Source organism: Erpetoichthys calabaricus, chromosome 15 (assembly GCF_900747795.2).
Source record: "Erpetoichthys calabaricus chromosome 15, fErpCal1.3, whole genome shotgun sequence".
Taxonomy (NCBI): Eukaryota; Metazoa; Chordata; class Cladistia; order Polypteriformes; family Polypteridae; genus Erpetoichthys; species Erpetoichthys calabaricus.
Window position 1 is genome coordinate 48127902 of NC_041408.2, and position 26929 is coordinate 48154830.

The window sequence follows — 26929 nt, forward strand, 5'->3', positions numbered from 1 at the left end:
ACTAATAAGATTTAAGGCTTATGAGATTCAGGAAAAATGTCTGGATGAAGGTGCCCCCTTATCGTCTGATTTTTGCAGTAAATTATCTGAAATGTGGAAGATTACAATCTTTATAGTTCAAATCATTTTAAATGTAATATTATTCAGTCACTATGATTAATGTTTATAGTTCTATAAAAATAAGCTTTAGTTTTATTGTCTTCAGCATTGAGCACTATTTCATATGTTCTGTTATACATACTTTATCAAACAAATATTGGAATGTTACCATTTCCATAAAAAGTTCTGCATCAGCTGTAAAGTCAGAAACAAACCTCAATGAACAGATTAACATTGGATTGTTAATGAAAAGTTAGACTGCTGTACTTTTTGTCCATTTACAGGCTATTTTCTCATTGAGCAGACCAAGTTCTGTGCAAATCAATTGTTTGTATATTTTAGGAAAACTGAGCACACTATTGAATTCTCTTCATACCATTTTGTACCCCACACATACATATGACATTTTGCCGAGACTTTGATAATAATTGATAGTCATCAAATAACAGCAAGGTAAAGATTTTCGTTAAATGTCAAGGCTCTTATGCTCATATGGGACCAGCTACTCACCACAGGTAATTGTACTAAACTAAATGCTATAATAAGCATCCAACTAACTTGAAAGTCAAAAGCTTCTGTCTACTTTATTACCATTAGAGATGGATGGGAGTTTTGAAGATTTAATTAGAACAAGAAGATAACAATAATATATTTGTGATGTAAAAGGACAAGGTCTGCACTGTAAAATCTTCCTGGCTTATATTTTATTACTATTATAATCTTAAATAAAGCAATAGTCCCAGACACTTGACCATCAAAAACTATATTAACCCCTCTCTCCAAGTTGCTTTAAAGTTTCGGACTATGAACGCTACAATTATACAACTTTGAAAATAGTGTGCTATTAATCTAATACAGTAAATTCTACCATTTCCATAAACTATTGTAAAATATTCTCATGACTGTCCTAAATGGAGGGAATTAGGTGGATTTGGTTACAAAACTTACAAATCAATGTTCTCCTGAAAATACATACTCTTTGCTTGAGTTTCAGTACTTTTTAAAGCTGTGTAACAAAATACTTCATCCGGAAAAATTTGGGTCAAGTGCCATATTTGAAGTACTTTGCAATCAATAAAGTTAAGGGGTTCCAGTCCTGCATGCAATCTAAAGTGGATTGACTACAGCCTGATTGTTGTGTATGAAACCGATCGCGCTCAGATATCCTTGCCCTTGCATCTGTGGTTTATTTCCACTTTATGATTAGTCATGTTTTTTCCTGATTACAGTAACTGCAGGGGGATATTTTGTGCATAATGTTGGATCAAATAAAAACAAACTGGGCTTTAAATTTTAGGCAACACATTTAACTAACACCATAACTGCATTTACATATCAAGTATACACACCTCTGTATCACATCTTACCTAAAAAGAAATGGCATAAGAAACCAAGTGACTAAACAAAGGTAATAAATAAGTGTAAACACAAAGCATGCTCATTAACTGCATTCTCATTCAACTTAAGTGTATTTCTGCCAAATCAGTTATTTTATATAAGTAGAAACAAGAAAAATAAATTTAGTTTTATTCATGAATCTTCTTTGTGCCATGAAATCAAATTATATTTATAATTTTTATAAAAATCAATGCACTGGTAAATTATTCAAGACCTGCTTTAAATGCAGTACTGCACTTTATATATTATATATATTCTTGTGTGAATGTCTCTTAATCAGCATTCCATCTCTCGAGCACATTTCTGTGTAAAGCCTGCTTCTCAGATTAACCATTATTTTGGAGGTGTCTTTGTCATCTTTTGTTCAGTTTTATACTTGCCTTCTTTAAAGGCGACTCTCTCATCGTGCCTTATACTCCTTCATTCTTCCTCATGTGTCCCACATTTGCACTTGCTTTTTTGTCGCCTCACCTGAGCAAAATTGACCACTCAGATTGCCCAGAGGGAAAGGACAAACATTTTATATTATATTATATTATATTATATTATATTATATTATATTATATTATATTATATTATATTATATTATATTATGAATGTTTTTGATTGTGCATCAATGATACATCTTCGCTGTTGACTTTATGCAGTTGTCCGAACAGACTTACAATGCCACATATTAATATTTAAGACTACCAACTTGTATACAGAAAAAATAAAATAAAAATGATAACACATATCATTGCATTCAAGAAGATATTTTATCTTCAAAAAGTCTCACATGTATCTCTAAATTTATTTAATATACAATACATCCTCCTATAAATATGTTTTCATAACCCTGAATTAGATCCTGCTTGTCAGAGATGTGGTATTTTCTAACACCTGCTTCCCTTGGTCACATGCTTTGGTTACGTTATTTGCTTAAACCTTTCTGGACTACAGTCTTCATCTAGCTGTCATACAGACTCAAGAATACTATAAATCATCACCCATTAACAGATCTTATTGGGGTAACATCAGCATTTAATGATCATTCGGTATATTACACTACATTCTCACGTTATTATTTTACAAAATTGCCCTCAATATAGCAATAGGAAAATTATGGCCATCACATTATTTAAAGGAAAACCAATTTATGCTAAAAGGAGCAATTTTAAAATATTTAGTATGTTTCAGGCACTAATAAATATTATTCTCGGCTAACACTTCTTAAAGCAGCTTTTGAATAATCTGAACAGCTCTAAACTCCTCAACTATAGTACAACTTCTTTTACCATTTGACCATTTATTATGATCCCCTCTCTTCTTGCTCTGTTTCATTAGGTGGGGAAGGGTGGTTTCAATATGATTGCAGGATATGATGCTCATGAAATTGTAATGAGTTTTCTGAACTGTAATGTGTGTAATATTTAAATGGTACAATGTGCTGCTAGGCTCATCTATGCATTGTATGACTTGCAACATCATTGTGTCCATCTTACTGTATATAAATAAGATGGTGTAGCATTCTTAATATCTTGGACTAAAAGAAAAGAGAAGACTTTGGAAGATACTTGGTGATTGAACAATCAATTTAGTCCTGATTTTGGTTTTGATTCAACTTGGTTTAATGACTTTGAGTCTAGAGTTGCCATGTGACTTTGTCTGCTAATCTCTGTTTTTAATGTTCTTCCCTCTGCTTTATCTGACCATCTTTCTGAATATTTCATTAAAGAAAAACCTGCAAAATTTGTCTGTGAGGACTTACATAAATGGTTTCATCAGGCTGTCACAAGGACCTAGGTGAAAACTTGGCAACAACCAATGCAAGGAAGAAACCTGCCCAAAACTACATGTCAGTTCACACAATTACATGTGCACAAACACAATCTCTCAGGCGGTTTAAAAATGTTAGATGACCTAAATGTATGGCTTCAGACAATACAAGAAAAACAGATTTAAAAGAACCAAATTTGTAAAGGAACCACAGCCTCAAAGCAAACATGATTTTAAAATGGTGCGAGGTAGCAATTTTACTCAACAGAACTCAACAGTATCCAACACTAATGTGTATGCCACCAGCAGCGGCATCTTCTCAGGCTTGATTGCACAGCTGTATCATTAAGTACCACAAAATGTCTCTGCAGTCAAGAAAGAATGTACATACTGTATGGTACTGAGTGATTGCTTCTTCAAGTACTTTTTGACTAGCATTGTACGTATTGCTAAATGGAAATATACTGCAATCAGTGAAGTATACTGTATTTGTGAAATTCTTTTATTAAAACGTTTCATTTTTTTTTCTGTGCATGTCTCTCTCTGTCTCTTGATTTTTTTTCCTTTACGGTAAATTATACTTTTTCTCCTAACATCCACTCAAACTGCACCAAAGAGTCATTTAATAATTAAAATATCATTATAATGTACAGTGCATCAAGTAACATTGATTTACAAATCAATTATATTGTACATTTGTTTGTTTGCCTTGATCATTTTAGATGTGTAAGCTTTTTCTAACAAAGCCGAGCTCTGAGATTTAGCAAAGAGACATTTTTCCTGAATGTGAGCATTTGACTCTGAGATACATTATAACATCATCCTGAACCATACATGTAAGATAATGACATAATCTATTTTTTTCAGGAGCAGTTTCCTGCATTTCACTTAAAATTCAAATGAATTTGTCCATTTTACCCAAAACCACAACCAATTACAGCCAATCAGCCACATGCTCAGCCAGCCAGCCAGGTTTACAATAAATTAAATTTAGTGTGTTATATAAAATGCAGACCATTGAATTTGGTAAAAAAAAAAAAAAACTAACAGTTGAAATTCTGTCTTTTAACTCTTATTTACAAAAAGTGTTTTTGTACATGTAATCCATGTACAAAATAACTAAGTGCAATCGTTTACCTAGGTACACAGATTTTGTTGAGTTTTCATTATTTTCATAGTACAGTACATGGCTGCTCAGAATTAATGTGGCATATATTGCTGTGTCATAAACTTACAATAACTATAGTTCTCATTATTGGCAACACATCAGTTCATTTCACTGTGTATGCCAAAAGCACAATAACACATAAAAGGTACAAAAGATTAAGCCTTTTTGCTATAAATATTGGTATATTGAATACAGTAAGCACCCTCATATATCATACCAAAATACTCTTACCTAAAAATATATTCACACGCAGTACCGAGAAAGTACCAGTCAGTAGAAACATCATGTCAACCTGAAGATCTCAAAGCATAAAAGCATAAGGATGGTCTTCACCAGAACTTCTGAGACATAAATATTCAGTAAGTAATGCTTCGTTGTGCCACCGAAGCGGTCATAGCAAATGCGTCTCAATGTCGCACCCTAATGTGGGTTCTTTTTCTTCAGTTATATTGTTGAATAGAAGCGCACTTGTTCTGTTATATTTGTACCTTTTGTGAAAGTGTTTATTTGATATTTGGACTTCAGGCTTCACACATTATGCACTTCATGTCTACATTTTGTCAATTATTACTAAAACATGAAAAACGTTTCTGTTTTAACAATGTGTTTACATATATCATTGTAGGCACGGAACACACATGAAATGCATGTGTTCCAAATAACGATATAGTATTTATAAAAGGTGTCATTTTGCTTGACTTCTCACTCTATACAACACTAAACAACTGACATGCAGGTAAACAGACTTGAGCTGAGAAAACTGTGCGGGGTGGGGGGATGTGATAGCAGGCTGCTTGCTGCTTGCTGCTTATCGACACATTTACAGGACAAAAGACGCTGATGGAGAGGTGCGAAGCAATTTAAGGTGGGACGGATCTACGAGTTTTTTCATAGGCTCTGGTAATTCTAGTGTTAATGTCTGATTTAAATTCTAAAAAATATTAGAACATAATGTGATATACTACATGATAATTATCAATAGATTTCAACAAATGACATCACCCTAAAGCAGAATATTTCCCTGACATAAGAATATTATATTTTTAGTGAGGAATGAGAATACCATAGACAAACTACAGCCTTATTTTGCATTGACAAAAAATGGTAAAATAATACAAAATTAAACTAAAATACTTCCAATTAAACATAATTTACAAGCTATATATATTTATAAACGGAATCAAGGCAGACAAAAATGTTATTGACAAATTAATTAATGTGCTAATTTAAACTTTGTAAATGACACTTGCATGTCATCATGTAGCAGTGATTTCTTACTGAGAATTCAGCTCTAAGTATTGTGTCATTTAATTAGATAGCTTGCCTCAGCTCTTTAGCTACACTGCCACACATTACCAATAGGGCTGGTTTAACTCCATTCATAGATTCTAGTTTGCAGGGGCTTTTCTTAGTTTTTGGACTTGCTTTATATTATTTGCTTTTTAAGATTCAGAGCCATTTTTTCTTAATCACCTCCTTATTAATAATTAGAGGCAAACTACAAAGGAGCCAGCAGTGTAGGAGTTAGCATGGCCTTATTAGCATATGTGTGTATTTATCATAAAGCATCTCTTTGAATCAAATGTTCAGAAATAAATTGACAAAGGACTGTAAGGTACTTATCCTGTCCAGTTCAGAAAAACCTTTGTTGATTTTTATTGAAAAGGAAACAATACACTATTACACAATCTTGCTTTGAAAAAATATATGAATGCAGAGAGAAATAATTAAATATAATTAAATGACTGGTTGGAATGAAACTCTTAACATGCTCTAGTATTTAAATATGAGACATATATTGTATGTTATTTATGTATCCAAACAAAACAGCCATCTAAGACCTCTGTTGGTTACCTCCAGAGGTGAATTTTGAAACCAGAGACCATTCCTGAAGAGATGTCTGATGGTTGTACTCCCGACAGAACATGAAGGCTTGGTCTTAAATTAAACGCTAGATGATTATGACACAATTTAAAAGTCAGATCAATGTTTAGAGAACAACAACCGGAAAGAGCAATGGCGATGTTTAATACACATAGAGTAGTTAGCAAAAACAATAGGTGAAGCCAAGGCAAATGCAAGCCAAAAAACACAGCTATAACATATGGGAGTCACAAACAGAAAGAAGAATTCTAGAAAGGCTGAAGTACAGAACCACTCCAAAAATTGCATTACAGTGTAGCTACAATAAGTAGAAATGACAAGCTCAAGTACTATGTTGTGTTTCAGTCAGTAATAGAAATGATAAAATTCACTCTGACACATAATTTATTCTCTTTTGGACAAGATTTCTACTTGCAACAAATGGGGACTGCAATGGGCTATCGGTTTGCACCTCACTATGCAAACCTATTTATGGCAAAATTGGAGGAAGATTTCATGTCAATGTGCATCTTAAAACCAATGTTGTGTCTCTGTTACATAGATGACATCTTCATAATCTGGACTGCCAGTGAGAAGGACCTCCTCCATTTTCATAATGAATATAATTCCTTTCACCCCAACATAAAGCTGAAGCTAAATTACTCAAAAACAGAAGTCAGCTTCCTTGACACTACCGTTCAAATGAAAGACAACACCCTTGTAACTTCTGTTTTTCACAAACCAACAGACAGACAGACCTACCTAACAAGTGATAGCTTCCACCCCAAGCATATAAGGGGCTCCATTATTTTCAGCCAAGCAATATGGTAAAATCGTATTTGCTCAGACCTGACAGACCGGGATAAACAACTGCAGGAGCTCAGACAAGATTTCATCAGACAAGGTTATGCACCCAAAACAACAGACACTCAAATAAGAAGATCTACTGCCATACCCAGAGACAACCTTCTGGAATATAAAAACAAAGACAACAAGAACAGCACTTTGAAAAATTATAAAAGAACTTCAGCCAATGCTAAACAATGACCAAACACTGAAAAATGTATTTTCTGAACGCCCCCTCCTGGCATACAGACAATCACCAAATCTTCAGCAACTAATTGTCCAAAGCTCCCTAAGTGAACCAACAGTAAATGGCACATCTTCTTGCCTACAGAAAAGATGTAAAACGTGTGCCCACATTTATAATACAGACCGTATACTTACCACACTGCCGACTAGAACATCACATAAAGGGATCATTTTCCTGCAGATCATCTAATGTGGTCTACCTAATTCTCTGCATGAAATGTCCTGACACTGCACTCTATGTGGAAGGAACTGGACAAACACTCCGTCAAAGAATGAATTTACACAGGTTCCACATTAAACGTGGCAACAAAGATGTTCCTGTAATGGCCCACTTCAACAGCCATGGACACTGTGAGAGGGACTTTAAAGTCACAGTGCTTATGGGCAACTTCAGAACACAGCAAGAGAGAAAAGAATGGGAAGTTAAACTCATGCTAAAATTTAACACATTGCAACATGGTTTGAATAGAGACAAGAGTTTTATGGCCAGGTATGAGGATTGTTTGCATCTCTCAGACTGACACAGACAACCTGACTACAGATCCACTTTGTGTTGAAAAACTCATTAGAAACTTCAAAAGACTTTGTTGGACAGATATCTTATCCAAAGATCTTGACCATACATTGTTCTTCTCTCTCTTGTTAAATGAACCCTAGCCTGAAGTAGTCTATTAATTTTTTACATTTAATATTTCTCACTTAAAGATTTACCAATGTTGTTTCTTGTCCTAGTGTGTATATAAACACAGGGAAGTCCAGTTTCTGTATTACATCTTGCCTGAAGAAGGGGCCCGAGTTGCCTCGAAAGCTGGCATATTGTAATGTTTTTAGTTAGCCAGTAAAAGGTGTCATTTTGCTTGACTTTTCACTACAAGAAAAAGACAAATACAAGTAAGCGTCAAGAGGCACTGCATTCTAATAGAGCCATGACTGGGTGCTTACACCTGCACAGGAAATGACCTTCATTTGTGAATTTGTGTCTTGATCTTGAACAGAATCTTTTCTTCTTCATTTAAAGCTTTCAAGCAGGTGGCAGTTTAAAAATCAAAAATCAGCAGTGGTGCCTCCTAGGCTAAGGATCTGTGCTGATATCCAGAAGGTTACCAGTTTGAGTCCCAGTTACTGCTAAAGGTGATCCTACTCTGCTGGGTCCTTGAGCAAGGCTGTTAACCTGCAATTGCTCCAGGGTGCTGTACAATGGCTGACCCTATGCTCTGACACCAAGGGGTATTCAAAAACAAATAAATTCTCAATACAAGAAATTGTATAAGGTGAAATAAAGATCAAAAAATGCCTTCAAGGCTTGTACTAAATGCTATATATGTTACCACTTAAAAAGGTAATAATGTGTTTTTGCAATTCAAACCGAACTTTTAAACTCTTAAAATACTGTATATATAAATAACAGTTAAGATTAAGTTTATCTGTGTGTCTGGGCATAGCTTGAGTACAGCTTAACCGATTTTCATGAAATTTGCTATGTACTGTATGTTCATCTTAGTCCCTGTCTCAGTACAGACTACTTTTTCTGTCCCATGTCTACTGGGTGGGTGCCTGATGGCAGCTTTTTTCAAAAATCTTACTAAGCAACACAGTATTTTCTTGCATTTTCATTCCCAAATTAAGGATGCATATAAACAGTTTATCATGAAAATCTGCGATAAATTAAAGATAGGCATGCTTAAACAATAGTGTATGTGTTACCTCAGTACTACCCACTGGGGGCAAACTCATGGACTTTGACAAGTAAACATTTTCGCTGAGGGTACATCTTTTTTGAGCTAGCCATTCATGTTTGGTGGAATAAAGTCAGTATGTTTTGCTATTTCTACTTTCATTTTTTTATTAGTTTTCAAATAATATGCCTTCTAGAAAGTAGAACCAATTTAAATTCAAGATCTGCCAATGGCAGAAGAAAGTGTTTGATGGGGGATTCTGAAAGTCAAGAACAGCAAAACAATTGTTTGAAACTGCAGATTGAAAGTTATATCTCTTCGCAGCCACATAATAGATGCTGAAATATTAACAAGTGACGGAACAGGTCATATTGTTTTCATCCCAAGAATACCTTTGATTCCCAATAATTTTCCATTCTCTTTTAAAAGTCTACAATTTGTTATTTGTGTTTATTTTGCTATGATCTTAAACAAATCACAAGGTAAGACAATGAAAATTACAGACACTGATATAAGAATGAATTGTTTCTCTTATGTGCAGCTTTATGTTGCTTGCTCATAAATGACGTCAAATGAAATACAAAAAAAAAATCTTGTTTATAGTCATCACTTCAGATGACTTTCATATAATTTATTATTTCAATTTAACTGTAATACTTCTGTAAACATACAGGGGGTCCTCGGGTTACAAAGTCTCGACATACAAAGTTTTGAGTTTACAACGCTCACTCCCATAAAAACTTAAAAAAATTGAGATGTGAGTGTTTCGGCTTATGTCGTTAGCATCGTTCTTACAGACTATGTGGGCGAACTAGTTTGGTTGCACGCAGTGGAAGAATACGTAGTAACGCGGCGTATGACTGAGGGAGTTGGCGAACTAGTTTGGTTGCACGCAGCACAAGTGTTCCGTTTGTGTTGCTTTGTTTGCCGACTTTTTGGCCCTTATCATGGCTCCTAAACGAAAGTCAGAGTCTTCATATGGTAGTGCTTCTAAGAAGAGGAAAGCCATCACGATGGAAGTGAAATTAGACATTGTAAAGAGATCAGAAGGAATAAAGGTAAGGAATTTTTTTTACACTAATTTTTTGTCATTTTTTCTGTTACTACAGTGCAGTGTATAGTACAGTATATTTATGTCTTTTTCCTTTTTCTGTGGCTTAGTTGTGTTTTTATGTTCTAGATTATGATTTTGGAAATGTGTTAGGATAGGTAAGTGACTTAGGCTTGGGTGTGTTTCAACTTACACCAAAATTCGGGTTACATCACTGTTGTAGGAACAGAACTGTGTCGTAACCCGAGCACCCCCTGTATATTGATATGCATTAAAAAGTGAAATAAGTATTTATTTTCTTTAACATTTTGTTTATTCTTCTACAGATCTGACGTAGTAATCTACCCATCATAGATGGGTAACTCAGCTAATATTTGATTTTTTAATTATGCTTGTTAATTGTGCTTGTGGAAGAGAGTCGGGGTGCCACAGCACAAGAATAAGTTCTGCTGACTTAGAGTTTCAAGGACCCAGGGTTCATTCCCACCCAGGTAAGAGAACTGTAGAATTTTCACGCTTTCTTCATGTCTGCATCATTTTTCTCCATGTACTTTGGTTTCCGCAACCATTTTAAAGATGTGAATGTTAGCTTCAGTAATGATTCTAAACTTTTCTAGAGAAAGTGGATGTAGAGAGAACTGCATGATGCACTAACATCCTGTCTAGGGCTGTCCCCTGACATGCTCCTGATTGTGCCAGAAAATCATATGATGAAAACAATATGTTCAAATAATTGATTGTGGGGTAGCTAATTTTATTTGTTTTTGTTTTTTTCATTAATAATTTACATTTCTTTTATAACAGAAAATACTCTTATCGCCTACAGTATAAAACATTCTATATGTTCTAAAATGTCTCAAAGGTGTTGATTCCGAAAAACCACTGTCTGTAGAATAGGACGTCTAAACGGACCTGTCACTAAAAGTTCAGATTTAAGTTGCAACCGAATATTTTTGCCTGCTGTTTAACAAACAGATTCAAGTGACTAGTGCAATTTTTTTCAACTCATGCCTACATCATATAATGTTTCAAATTGTGTTTATATTTTAAATACACAAATATTTTGCCCTGTCTCTTTCAAATCAGACAAACACATGTAAGATTAAAGATACTGAATTCGTACTAAATACTGAATTAGGATCACAGACGCATTGTAAAATATTTTTTACTTGTTATGTTTACCTTCGTTACTTCAGTGAAAAGCATGTGATTGAACCCTCCATTCCAATATCACTTTACGTACAATCAAAACAGAAAGAAATATCAAAACATTAAAGCACTGTTGAAACTACTTCCATTTTTCCTAATTCTTATGAAATATTTATTTATGACCATGCAGAGTAGAGAAAAATTATCAAAAACAGCATGAGTACATGAACTATGTCAAAATCTGCATTATGCCTCAGTTTCTCAACAAAGTGTTCAGCATGGCCAGCATTATAACAATGCAATCTTTTTGGATCCTCAACCAGTTACAATTGCAAATTCAACCACAAATATGAGAAATGTTGTTTAATAGTTTCTTTTCATGCAAAATCACTACAAAACCAAATAACTTGCTTTTAAGAAAACAAACTGTTGACAGCGATCAGCCCTGTGATGAGTGATTTTCCATATCTTACAGTACATTTAAACTAATGCTAAACTAACTAGGAAGATACAGACATTGCAAACCACCACCTCATGCATATTCAGCAGTGACTTTGTCTTACCCATGTCTAGTGAATATTACCTTACTATCAAAAAATAACTGATCAAGCCCTTTAGGGTTTTAAAAGAATCTGCCAGTGTTGCTTTTTACTTATTTATAGACTAGGCTATGTAATTTATGTTTCAGGAGGTTAGGCAACCCACCATTCATTCCGTTGTATATACTCCGGTGATGAGGTGATATTTCATCTGTGGCTTGCCTTCTCTGCATCCCATCTCTACTTGCACTCCCTCCAGGGTGTTTATGGTGCTCTGGACTTCCAGTAAACTGATGTTTGAGCTGTTCTGGGCTTGTCCCCCTGGGTTTTGGCAGATGCTCCTGACTAGCAGTTAATGCCTTTTTTTGAAGGAGTTCAGAGCTGACGTTGTTGAGTTTTTGATGTTCTGAGCTAGCACTGCCCCTGCGCTTCTGGAAATGCTCTGGACTGCCACTTATAAGATGTTTCTGCAGATTTTCAGAGCTAGCACCAGGCTGTTTTTGGTGTTCAGGGCTTCCTTTTCCCAAAACCTTATTCTGTTCAGGACTTGCTCCTCTCAGATGCTTCGGGTCAGTACTTCCACTACATTTGGCCTTGGGAGGGTACTCTGGGCTTCCACTTCTATGCTTTGGATTCTCCGAACTGTTCTCATTTCTTGACCTCTGTAGGTGTTCTGGACTGCCTGTACTGATATGTTTATGATGATGATGATCAGGGCTATCTGTGCTACCAGTGCTGGAGGTACTACTGCCATCACCCACATCTCTCAGCAGGCTTGTACCAGCAGCAGATATCTGACCTAGGCTGTTTTGGCTATCTATTGAGTTCCGACTACCTGCACCACCACTCTTGTCTTCATCTAGCATTAAACAAAGTTCCTTCAGCTCCAGGTTTTCCTTTATTACTTCTTCTTGTTTTACCTCAAGCTCCTTCAGTTTTTGCAAATACAAGGTCACTTCTTTTCGCATCACACTAGCACTATAGCGGCCTAGTCTCTGCCACTCTCGTGACACTTTTTTTCCTTTTTGTCGGTCATCATCCAAGAAACAACACAGGTCTCTGAGCTCTTGGTTATCTTCTTGCAGCTTCTGGTTTATGTCCTAAATGTCACAAAAAATAAGAAGGAATAAAGAAGAGTTATATTTACTCTAACATATTGTAATAATATTTTACAAAATTTTATTAACTTTATTTAAAAATCCAGTTTAGCATTTTATTACTGTATTATTCATTAGTGTATGATGGTCACTATCAGGGCCGGCGCCACCTTTAAGGCTGTCCGGAATTTCATATCTAAGAGTAAAGTTGTTGCCCTAGTCATGGACAAAGATATATTGAATTATATGTAAAACACTAAATGAGTAAAGAGGCAAAGAGCGAGTGTAGATGCATTTCTCCTAGATTTCCAAAATTCTACAGCTTCAGGGATTCTGGAGTATTCAGTGTGATGTATGCAAAAAAAAAAAGCAAAAACAGTACACAAAAAATGAAAGAGAACAGTTGATAATGTGGAAAAGTACTTGTATATGATGTTTCTTTTTAAGGTTTACTCATCCCAGCTACTTAGTTTTCACATTTGTATGTTTGTATAATCAGAAATCTGATATCACAATAACAGTCATTAGCAAGAATTAATCTGCCCTAACAGATGATCTTTCTAACAAAGAGTTTATGTTACTAACTCACTCATTTTGTTATAAAAATTATTTACAATGCTTTAAAATCACTTCAGTTTTTTTGTATGTCACCTCCTGACTCAATGGTACAAGAAAACCCCTACATATGATATAAGATTTGATTCTTTTTGATGTCTAGTTATGTAAGACATCAAGCTTTTTGGAGTTCCCCCATATTTTTGATCATGTTTTTTCTGGATCATGTTTTGTGCAAGAAATTATACCTTAATGGTAAGTAAACTAATAGTTGTGTTCAGCAAAAATAATCAGAAGGACTTGAAGTTGTTCGTTCACCTCTTATGGTGTCAAACGTACTCCTTTTCACAAAATGTTGAAAAAATGTGAATTAGTAATATAGGTATATGGAGAGTTCCTTTGTTGCTATTATGAGGTTGCTGACCATTATTATTATTGATATTTGATTCTTTACCAATGGTCCTAGTCCTCCAAGGGCCACTCCTAGAATATTAAAAATAATAAATTTCAAACATAAGCATGTAGAGTGATGTTTTAGATCATTTCAAGGTCAATGATTATACAAATATGATATTATTTTTAATCCATTACCAGAGATCTAGCCCTTTCTGTGCATCTCTAACAGAGAGAAAAATGACAAATTTCCATTATGATCAAAAATATTTAGACTTTAAACATTTAAATTAAAGCACACATTTTAATATTTTTAGCATATGACATGTGTTCTTGTTTAGTATCTACTTTTACCTCATGAAATAAATCATCATATTTCTTATAAACACACTGGATTATGGTGGCTTATTAACATTAAACTAACATTTTATTCAACTTAAGCAAATACTTAAAGTATGTTGATTTTAACATTTTAAGATTGGCTCCTACAGACAGAGAAAAAGAATGTTAACAGTTTAATTTGACAAGCTTAATTATTTAAGTGAAATCTATGGTGGACAATTCTTAAAACTCAATCAACCTCTAGTTCTTGCAATTAATTAAAGCTATTTTTATATATATAGTTTTATATATATAAGTTTTATATAATTTTATAATAAAAAAGTGAGCCCAAATTGTTTGTTGTAAAAAGAAAATAGAATGAGAATTGACAACTTACCCTTGTGTCTTTTTCAGAAATAGTCTGGTAAATTTCTTATATGTTATAGCATATTTCAAATAAAAATCTCAAGTTAATTTATTTTCCTATTTTATTGTTTTCTTATTACGTCTTAATCACAACTCCTAATTCAGAATATTATTTGATTTGATGAAATCAGAAAAACTCAGAATTGTATGTAATGGAAATTATTAGAGAAATAGCTACTAAATGCTTTATGTTTTATGTTAATAATTAACTTTAGTCAATGTTATGTTTCCACAGTCTTATACATTTCCGTTAACACTATTATTAAACAAGGTATTGGAGTAGATAATGCTGTGTATACATTAGTTCAAGAAAGTCAGAATGTGGTAAAAGAATAAATATATTTTGTTGTTCATCATAATCTGGCGTTAGTGCTTTATTACTAAAACACCAAGCTACAAAATGACAGATAGCAATACCTATCTTTACCATCTGCTTACACCATTTCCTAGGTTGGGTATTTCAAGCACACCATTATTTTTTCCTCTTTCTTTCCTGAATCATGTCAATGGTCCTGAACATTGCCTATGCTTTTAAGTAGGTAGCAGCAGGGATGCATTAGTCTAGTCAACACTAAGTATGTTGGCATATTAAAGTACAGACTTGTCCATTGCACTGTTCATTAGCTCTAATATAATCATTTGTACTGTCTTAGTATAGCACAAAAAACAAAAAAAGCTTTTATAATGCATGAAGCATTTTAGGGAGCAGTTAGTATCATAATATCAATGATGCTTCATAAGCAGATTGTCTGGTTAATTAAAATCTTATTCAGTGCAGCCTTAATGACTTTCCAGCAACATGTTAATGGTGTGGTGAAGAAGGCCATGACTCACCTGTTCCCATTAGTTGTGCTTTATTAGAGAAAGAATTAAATGGTGAGGCAGCTGTGCACTTACTAAGCAGCTTAAAACTAAAATAATTGCATTTACCCATAGACATGCACACACACATATATACATTGTATATGCTACAGGATTAAATGGGGGATCATTAGCATATAACAAATAACAATATTCTTACAGGATGGCATACATTCAGAATACTGTATCAGTGGCTCTTGCAATTGCTCAAGAAATGAAGACAAGCATAAAATTTGAAGACAAATGTTATATTAATTCAATCTACGTTTAAAACTATTCTGCATGAAAAATTCTGAATTGCTGTTTTCTAAAATTTATCAAATTTCATCTTCACTAAAACTTGAGCACACAGTATTCAGACCCATCTCTTATTGTATTCCCATAATGACATCCTCCTTTTCAAAGAAAAATATTGAAGACTTTCTTGTCCAATTGCAGTAGAAAGAATAAGCAGAAGAACAGAAACCATGCAGGCATTACAGTCTAAATTCTTTGGTTGTGAGATCTGCAAACCAACATATCAGTTTATCAAGCAAGCCACACTACAGAGTTCCCTTTCAACTGTTGTTCACATCTTTTTTTTTTAATCTCAAAGTTTTCCTTTGAATATTTCATCTCATTACAAATACAATCAGGAAGATACCATCAATTCCCCCAGTCCAGGCTTCTGTGTCTCCAACTAAGAGTCAACAAAATGTTCCCTTTCCTGTGGTTTTACAGGGCTGGTCTTACAGTATTTGTCTGCCTTTGATCCATTTAGGACGGTCATGTAAACACTCTTCAGTGTAGCCACTCAGCATATCCCATACTTTTCTGGGCCTTGTCTGTTTGTCAACTTTGTGAATGGAATTTTTATTGTGAAGGAAACTGTCAGTGCAGAAAAGGGAAGTGGATAGTCCAGTATGAGACATCCAAACTGAAAAAGGAGGGAAAAACTTTCAAATTCAGCATGGCAAGACAGAGCTACTAAAGGGATAATAAACCTTATCAAAATTTTAAGAATCCTAATGAGGAAATTCCACTATCCCACAATGACTCAGAATGGCTGTTAACACACCATAGACTGAAGGAACCTGACCTCAAAAGAGACAGAAAGAGAGCGGGACAGATTAGCCACAGAGTGAAGACTATTGAGTCTTACCCAATGAAAACTGTGACCAAGCTGTCACATTTTGGAAAGTAAGAGAGAAAAATGGTGGGAGGAAGGTAAAGAAATCTGGCTATAGGCCAGGTGTCTAGGTGGCATATGGTCCTAGAGTGGAGCAGAGATAAGCATCTTGTCCCATTAAGAGAACAGGCAGCAGGAGAGTTGCCTTAGAGACATGGCTAGCTAATTAAACTTGAGACATTTTGTCATACTATATATTCAGTATGTGAACAGGAAGTTCATTAGATTTCTAAAGGCATACAGCTCCAGTGTTTATAGGTTACACAAGCCATACCATGGCCACCCTATTTAAAGGATTAGGGGGCATGCTTTGAAATTTCTAAAATGTATTTTCTTCTACACACCTTTTCTTTAAATCGATTTCATAGAAATTTAACATTCTCTCTATTGTATATAAAACTTTATTCCAAATCTATCTGTGTAATTTTAGCAAAATTCTACCCAACCTTTTTACATTTGATAATGATGAAAGGTCTGTATCTTCTTATACTACCTTTATAATTTTCCTTTTACAATCTTCAATAGATTATGACCTTTTTTTCTCTGCTATGTGGAGGATATTGATAATCCATCCATCCATTATCCAACCCGCTATATCCTAACTACAGGGTCATGGGGGTCGGCTGGAGCCAATCCCAGTCAACACAGGGTGCAAGGCAGGAAACAAACCTACTGCAGGGCACACACACACACACACCAAGCACACACTAGGGACAATTAAGGATCGCCAATTCACCTAACCTGAATGTCTTTGGACTGTGGGAGGAAACCGGAGCACCCGGAGGAAACCCATGCAAACACGGGGAGAACATGCAAACTCCATGCAGGGAGGACCCAGGAATCAAACCCAGATCCCCTTACTGCGAGGCAGCAGCGCTACCACTGAGCCACCGTGCTGCCCGTTATTGATAATTGCAGAGACATATATTTACAGTTTATCTTTACACCCTCTAATCATTTTTCTATCACCAGCTGTGGATTTTTTGTGATACATGGTTGTTAACATTTTAAAAGAATATCAGTGGCCTCTTTGTTTTTGAAGTATTCCAAAGTGTTATGCCATTGCTATTAAACCTCTCACCATTTTTATTTTTTTTGTTAAATTAAATTAGAACTAGAGAACATCTGGTCCTGTATATCACTGAGACAAATAAAACATGTAATCATGATTCACACTAAAACCCCATTCCTCACCCTGAACAAAGAGCAGCTTACTAATAAAATGAGAAAAAAAGAGAAGAGGGAGGCACATTGTATTATGGAACCTCATATTAATGAAAACGATGGGAGTTGAACAGAAACACAAAATTTAAATTAACATTAATAAAATATGTCACATTCTAAAGATGCTCTGCACTGTTCCTTATAAAGAAAATTACTTTTTACCTAGTTTTGGATAATTTAATAGAATTGAATTGAATTAAGGAAGTCACATTAGGATTCCTCCACTTGAGGAGAATCAGCTGACACACTAACAGTGTAGGGTAACAAATAATAGTTAGTTTATCACTAGATAATTTAAGATCATTTGAAATAACTCCAAACACTGCTCTAAGAGGATATGTAATGATTGTTCACCATACACTACCTGATAGAAAAGAAAAAATCTTTTCCCAGAATGACTTTAAGTTCTGAACATCCCAAATCATATTCCTGTGCAAGGCTGAAGCTACCATGCATCAAACACATAAATGATAAATTTTTATTATTTTCAATTTGGAAACATGTATGCAGTAGGCCATTTTCAGCCGGATGAATGCATGTTTTGAACAAATTGAAAAAGAATGAATGTTATGAATTATCAAGTTCAACTTCTTGCCTGAGATAATGATAAACAGTTTTCTTTCCCGGCATTACTGAAAGTGGTCTAGGGGCAAGGTCTGTGACAATGTTTGATAAAGTCTAAAAATGCTGAAAATATTTTTTTTTCCTTTCTTGATAAAATATTTTCAAGTATGGGAACTGCAGATGGATTATAGAAGGGATTGGGGAAAATTCTTTTTAACAAAGTTCCTAACTTACTCATAAAAAATAAGTATGTTTTATAGGAATTCCATATTTATAACTAAGCTGATCAAAAGGTGCAAATATATAAGGTGGTCTAGATCTAACTATTCAACCTTTTATGTAATGCAATGTAATAAGTGCATAATCAGATCTGGACCACCCTGTACAGTGGATTCAGAAAGTTTTCAGACCCCTCTACCTTTTGCATACTTTATTGCATTGTACATTAAATTTTAAATGGTTAAAAACACCATTTTGCCCATCAATCTGCACTGGATAACCCATAATCACAAAGTGAAAACATGTTTTCAGAAAGTTTTGTAAATTTATTACTGTCCGAAAACTGAACTGTATCATTCCTGTATTCAGATCCTTTGCTGTGGCACCCCAGATTGTGCTAAAATGCATCCTGTTTGCTTTAGTTATTATGGATATGTGTCTAGATCTAAATTGGAGTTCACCAGTGGGAAACTGAATTGACATCATTTAGAAAGACACACATGTACCTTTGCATATAAGGTCTCACAATTCACACTCTATATTAGGTCTCCATGTGGTCTAAGGAACACTCTGTAGACCTCTGGAATACTATAAAACATTGAGAAAAGAAAGTCTTGGTGCTCAAGTTTACCCCTGGGAGACCTGTGAATGAGGGTTTATATTTCAGCTTCAATAACAGTGTGTCTTTCTTACTTTTATTGATTTCACCATTTAGTGAGATGTGCGTTTTATTCTCTTAATCAAACAACTTCTGAAATATTTGTATTATTGCCAGTTTTTTTTACTTATGTTTCCTTTGGTATTTCTTTTTACTTCACCCTTTTCTTTAAAGTTTGCTGTTATAATTATAGGGTTGGGACGTTTGACACACAAACATCAAAATGTGCGTTTCAAGCTTGTATTAAATTCCCATTATTGTGTAACTAATGATGTTCAAAGCTTCAAATGGCATTGAAACACCAAGAACAGTCTGACTGCTCATCTCCTTTGAAGTTCTCTGCTATACCACGTTATTAAATAAGATGTGAAACTACCATTTGTATTTTATATAGAAATGATATTGAGTTAAATATAGAATCCTAACATCGAAAAAATGATCAAGAGTGTAGAAATATTTCATCCTGTTATCTGAGTTCATCATGATTATCATAACATTTTTAGGCTTTTATTGCAACTAAACATATAGGAACCATGTAATCAACAAGGGGTTGTATACATGCTTGCTTCATTGTCTCATGCTCATGACTGCTGTGACTTCTGTAAACTAGAAGATGTTACTATTTTCAAAGCTCCAAAATTTTGATTCTTTTTCCAGCACAATCAGGAAGAAGTCTCAAAAGCTTCATAGGGCTTTGTCCACCCATCATAACTTAATTGCATTCAAATGCTGACAACACTGAATGCTTAACTGGTAGTCAAGTGAATGTGACAGTGAACTAACTTTTATCATTCATTTTTTTTGTGATCAACTTTTTATTAAGTAAAGACAAATTGACAGGATATATCAATAAACAGACATAGCATACAAAGTAACCCAACCCACCCAGTTCCATCCTCTCCCACCCAGCCTGAGCCAAGAGATAAAAAATAAAATAAATAAATAGTTACAAGCCAAGATTTACACACTTGAGCTGCAGCAAGCCAGAATTCAATTACATTACTGTAAGCACCATTAATCTGTGCTGCAGACAACTCCAAATGTATTAAGTTGTGGAAGGAGGACTGCCAGTTGGCATCAGTGACCCATTCAGGTGTCTTCCAGTAGGAGGCAATAATTAGCCTGGCTACCAGGGTACCCAGACAGAATAACTTGCGTTCAGAGAGTTTGTGCAAAACTCTAAAAAAAATTTTGGAATTTGTTAAAAAAAATATTAATATTTATTAATTCTGTCATTAAGTAAGTAAACATGCTAAGTCCCTGATAATTCTCAGTTCATCAAAGGCTGTGCTGGCTGCAGGTTTCTGTTCCTTTCACATTGTTAATTACTATCCAACTACCACTGCTAAAGGAACTAACTTCTTTTTCCTTCATTTTAATTAACTTGCTGTTTAAGATTCACAAACCTTAATTGTTTATTTTTTCCTGTAACAGCAGCCAAATAATAATGAGGTACAAAATGAGCTAACAGATGAACAACTAACTCAGGGTTCTCAAGCTCATTTCTTGCAGAGCCATCATTGTTGCTCCAACAACAAAGTTCTTAATTAGAAGCCATTTCTTGATATTAGTGAAACACATTATGCTCTCACTCTCGGCAAACCAGACAATTCCAAACCAGATAATTTTCTTTTTTCTGCGAACACTAATATGTTTTATGACCAAGAAAAGATACATTTTTCATAGACCTTCACTTTTTCTTTTCAAATATTTCATTGAAACAGAATTAATTATCACCACTGCTTACTAAGAAACTGGTTGGAACAAAAACCTGTTGCCACTTTAGTCTTCTTATTTGAGTTTGACACCTGTCTCTTGATCAGGGGTCTCCAACTCTGATCCTAGGGCATTACTGTGCAGTTTTTCCATTCTATCCCTTTTCTTAAATAGTGATCAGTTTTAATTATCTTCTTTTGCCTTAATTTTAATTGAATTGCTATTTAAGGCTCAGACCCCTTAACTGTTTCTTTACAGACAAAAGCGGAAATGTGATATGCAGAAAAAAATTCAGATGCACATAACAGATGTGTAAGCCAACTACCACACACTTCCGCTCCATAAATCCTGGTCAGCATGAAAAGTAACGCATGTACACACACCTGCAAACCCACCCCGACTCCTCCCATAATTTTGCATATTGTAATACAGTGATCCCTCGCTATATCGCGCTTCGCCTTTCGTGGCTTCACTCCATCGCGGATTTTATATGTAAGCATATTTAAATATATATCACGGATTTTTTGCTGGTTCGCGGATTTCTGAGGACAATGGGTCTTTTAATTTCTGGTACATGCTTCCTCAGTTGGTTTGCCCAGTTGATTTCATACAAGGGACGCTATTGGCAGATGGCTGAGAAGCTAGATTGCTTACTTTTCTCTCTCTCTCTTGCGCTGACTTTCTATGATCCTGACGTATGGGGATTGAGCAGGGGGGCTGTTCGCACACCTAGACGATACGGACGCTCGTCTAAAAATGCTGAAAGATTATCTTCACGTTGCTATCTTTTGTGCAGCTGCTTCCTGAAACGACATGCTGCACGGTGCTTCGCATACTTAAAAGCTCGAAGGGCACGTATTGATTTTTGACTGAAAAACAAACTCTGTCTCTCTCTATCTCTCTCTCTCTCTCACCCTGCTCCTGACGGAGGGGGTGTGAGCTGCCGCCTTCAACAGCTTTGTGCCGCGGTGCTTGGCATACTTAAAAGCCAAACAGCCCTATTGATTTGTTTGCTAGAGATTGTTTTCTCTATCTATGTGACATTCTGTGCTCCTGACACGCACTCCTTTGAAGAGGAAGATATGTTTGCATTCTTTTAATTGTGAGACAGAACTGTCATCTCTGTCTTGTCATGGAGCACAGTTTAAACTTTTGAAAAAGAGACAAATGTTTGTTTGCAGTGTTTGAATAACGTTCCTGTCTCTCTACAACCTCCTGTGTTTCTGCGCAAATCTGTGACCCAGGCATGACAATATAAAAATAACCATATAAACATATGGTTTCTACTTCGCGGATTTTCTTATTTCGTGGGTGGCTCTGGAACGCAACCCCCGCGATGGAGGAGGGATTACTGTATAAATATCACCTTCCGTTCAGTGTTTGGTTAAAAGACGACGGCAAAAGCACATATAAAAAACAATTTCAGTGAATGTGAAGTGGAGACAAGGAAAAAACGTACTATTTGTTGGCTTAAGCAGTAGTATAAAAAACAAAAGGAAGTTGATCAAGTGATACAGAGTGGCGGAGAAACTCAAAAGTTCAAGTTCAGAAAGTCGCACAGTGCCTGAAATAAAAAAGAAATGGTCAGATGTCAAAGTCGTCTGGAAAAGTTGAGTTGTAACCCACCATCTGAGTGTTATACGGAAGCGTATTAGGGTACATAGAAAAGAAAAAAAAATAGGGACATAGTGAAAAAAAACTCAAAATGTCGATTTTAATCTCATAGTTTATTTTGTCATTAAAGTAGAACATTATAAACTTAATCTTAAAGTCAGTGTTTAATTTACTAGAGTTTCTCAGATCCCATCGTAACTAAAATGTGTTCTTCTATGTGCTCTATGTGTGCGAATCACTATGTGCTTCTTAAACGGGCTTTCTCTTACGCGACACAGAACACATTACATTCATGATATTACAGCTCTCTGAACAATTTAAATACTAAGATGTATACTTAATATCATTTTTATGATGAAATGGATTAAAGCATGTATTAAACATGGGGGCATGGTGGCACAGTGGTAGTGATGAGCTGGCGCCCCGTCCAGAGATTGTTCCTGCCTCCTGCAAGCTGCTTGCTGGGACGTGTGTGACCCTTGATGAAATAATTTATTGCAGCAGTAGTGTCTCTTTCAAACATACAAAACCCCAATTCCCATCCTTCCTTTTCTCTCTCCACGTAACCAATCAGCACACAATAAGCTCTGTAATAAATGTTAAACCATCTGTAGGCTTAGAATGCCGATTCTTCAAAATTTTTAAGGAACATTGAAATATCTTCATAGTATATGTTTAATTATTCTATCCATCTATCCATTCAGGGTTGCGCCAGTCCCAGCAAGCATACAGTGGGAGGCAGGAACAATCCTTGGACAGGGTGCCAGCTCATCGCTACCACTGTGCCACCGTGCCACCGTGCTCACACGTTTAATTATTAACAGTATACATTATTTAAATGAAGTTAAACATTTATCTGAATAATGTAATATACATACTTTAATGTATTTCATCTTAAAATGATATCAAGCGCTCCAAGAAGATAACTCTTGGAAATCTAAATCGACTTAGAAGCCAGTCATCATCATCCGTAAATAAACTCTCTCTTCTATTGAATTGAATTGAATTGAATTCCTTATTGTTATTGTATGGTACAATGAGATTCAATATGCAAATCCTTCATAAACTTATTTTCTTATAAAATGATAAAATAACAGTAATAATAATATTAATAACACAATAAAAAACAATGAAAAATTGTTTACAATATGAAACCATAAGAGCAATATACATATACACACAGTGCAAATAGTGCAAATGGTTCATAAAGTGGCCCAGGTTGTGCAATATTACAACTGTAGTGCAAGTTTACAGTGAGGTAATTGTACTTATAAGTACAAACAGTTCTACTGGGAAAACTTGATGGAATGATTGAGTCCATTTATAGCTCATTGTTGAAACTGTTTCTGAACCTCAAAGTCCCTGCAGGAAAGGCTCTGAAGCGTTTGCGAAATGGGTCAAGTTCAAATAGAGTGTGTGCATGGCTGAGGAAGTGTGTGGTATAAATATTCTCCAGGGCTGGATGCTGTATCCTGTTAATCCTCTGCGCTCTCGACACAATCCGGCAACAGTCAGGGATTTGAATCTAAAAAAGAAAGGGAAACCACACAGGAACAGTAGCACTGCTTTGACACTGGGTGCTACCAGTTTGCAAAACCAAGCAGAAAATGAGGACCCAGGACTGGAGCTGGAGACCCCTATTCACTACCTTTGACTGACTGCCATATAACAGATTATGAAGCTTTAAAGCTCAACAGATGGGTTGAAAATGATGCTGAAATTGAATGTGATAGGAACTACAGTCGACCCTCGATATATGACGGGCCTGACATGCGAACAACTTGGTTTACAACCAAAATTTTTGTTTTGAATTACGACCAACGTCTTGAATTACAACCCGAATGCGGTCACGTGTATCTGCTTGTGCGATTGTAAACAAACAGCCAAGAGCATTCATAAGTGTCAGTCGGAGCCCAGATATGTGTGTTTGTGGACGTAATTTCAGTCAATGCAGTGATTTATATAATTTATTTCGATAATTGCTATCAAAATGGCCGCAAAAAAGCTAGAAAAGAAGCTAAGGAAGGAAGAGAAGGTAACGAAGCTAATGAAAGTGATCACAACCAAAACAAAGAAGGAAATTGTGTGGAAATATGAGAGTGGGGCTCTCCTTCCAAACAATAACCACCTTCCATTTCATTCTCCTCCTCCTCCCTTCCTGCAAGCCAAAGATGTCAACTTAAATGGTGAGTACAGCATGAAATTGTTGTTTCTGGTAGGCTAGGCACTTTTTATAACTTTTTGGTTAGTACATTACAAAAATTATTGGTGTTTTTGGTAAATTATGCACATTAGACAATCCTTTTTTATTATGAAAAGGTTAAGTAAGTGTTGCTGTGGGAGGTTCGGAACGCATTATGGGTATTTCCATTATTTCGTACGGGAAAAGTAATCTTGACTTACAACCAACTTGAGTTACAACCAGCCCTCGCGAATGAATTGAGTTTGTAAGTCAAGGGTCCACTGTATTGTATTATTTATTGTGTGCTCAATTTTTCTGTACCATATCCGCTGAAATTTATTTTTATGAAAAGTAATACATGAAAGAAAAAATCCAAATTATTTATTTTGCGCTGCTTGTTTATCCATCATGATTCTGAATGAAATATTGTTGTCTTTCTGCATATAGTTTGCTTGTTTTTCTTTCATAGAAAATGGCCTAGTCTTCAATTGGCTTAATCCTAGTAACATGTGGGGTAAATAGGGTTAAGGGTGTTTCAAAAGAATAAATTTGACATTATACATTTTGAGTTCTTCAATGAGTGCTCAATCAATGTGCGAGGAAACACCTGACAAATTAGAACATTCAGCAGCCAACTTTCCTAGTAATAATGTTCAACTGATATAGGAACATAATATACAGAAAAGGTACTGTTCCTAACAGTTAAAGTTTATACATTCTAGAGTAAAAGATAATATTCTGTACTTTTGCCTCAGGTTCATTCTTACATTTCAAATCCCCATTGCTTGTGTGCACTGAAAAAAATAGTAATTTTGACTTTGCTGTCCCTTGATTTATCAAGGTCACTAGATTTTCTTTTCCAACTGACATCGCCTTCATGTTTTATAAATGTAGATAGATAGATAGATCTTTAATTGTCCCCAGGAGAAAATTTCACTTTTTACAGAAACTCATTATATAAATAAACACACACACACACATATACAAAAAAAAACAAACAAACACTATGGTCTGAACACACACCAGAATGACTAAAAATAAAGAAAAGTAATAAAATTGGAAGTTAAACTAAAAGTGGGGTACTATAAAGGTGTATTTCCATTGGTATAAAGGAGCAACAATTGCATTTATTGACACACTTCTGCTGAGTAAATTGTTGGCTGAGTGTTAGTGTGTCAGAGAGAGGATGTACAGCATTGTTCATCATGGCACACACTTTTGTTTTAATTCTCTCCTTCACTACTACCTCCTGGGAGTTAACAGTACATCATTTAACTATGCCTGCTTTTTAAACCAGCTTGTTCATTAAGAGGGCGTTTCTTGAAGTGATGTTACAGGCCTGGCACTCCAAGGCATAGAATATCACACTAGCATTAACAGAGTTATAGAATAAGTGAAGGATGTCATTATCCACGTTAAACAAGCATAGTCTCCTAAAAATATATGTGTTCTACCCTTTCTCTTATTGTAAGACCAGTCCCGCCTGTCACTGATATGGACCTGTAGGAGGAAATCGGAATCTCCAGATGAAATCCATCTTGAATAATATGGTAACATTCAATTCTTTTCAATTCAATTTATTCTTCTTTTAAATGTACACCCAAGTGTGAGCCAGGTTCAATAAATACACACTTTCTATATAAATATATACTTTAAACATGCAAACTCCACCCCAAAAGCTACCTGCATGCCACATTATATAAAAACACATAAGGCCCTTATGGTCATACAGTCATGCTACAAGTCCAATAGCTATCTTCTATAGACTATAAAAATCGAAGTAAAACTCAACAGTTCATTACAATCTGAATTGTTGCTTATGATCAAAGAGCAGAGTTATAGACTTTAGAAGGCTAAAAAGATCCAAAAAAGTCCTACACAGGTAACTCTGTGAAGGATTTTCTTGAGTATAATTGGCACAGGTGCTACCCTTGGTTTAGAATAAACCCTGCAAATCTTTTAAGACTTTTACACTGCAGGCCACCCAGCACATTTGACAGTATCATCCTTCATGCTCTCCTTTATAGACATTGAACTATCTCTTCTTATTAAGGGACTGAAGAATTTGTCTGTTACAAGGAATTAACATTCAATTAACTTTTTCTTCCAATACACATATCTTAAAGCTATCCTTTCAC

At 35.2% G+C, this 26929-nt stretch overlaps 1 protein-coding gene across 1 annotated transcript in view; it reads right to left on the reverse strand.

Annotated features, from left to right (window-relative positions):
- ccdc85a (coiled-coil domain containing 85A) overlaps positions 1-26929 on the reverse strand; it is a 325370-nt gene that overhangs the window by 276871 nt on the left and 21570 nt on the right. The window contains exon 2 of the mRNA XM_028820660.2: positions 11960-12893. Within this exon, the coding sequence (XP_028676493.1) occupies positions 11960-12893 (934 nt within the window). The remainder of the gene's footprint in view (positions 1-11959; positions 12894-26929) is intronic.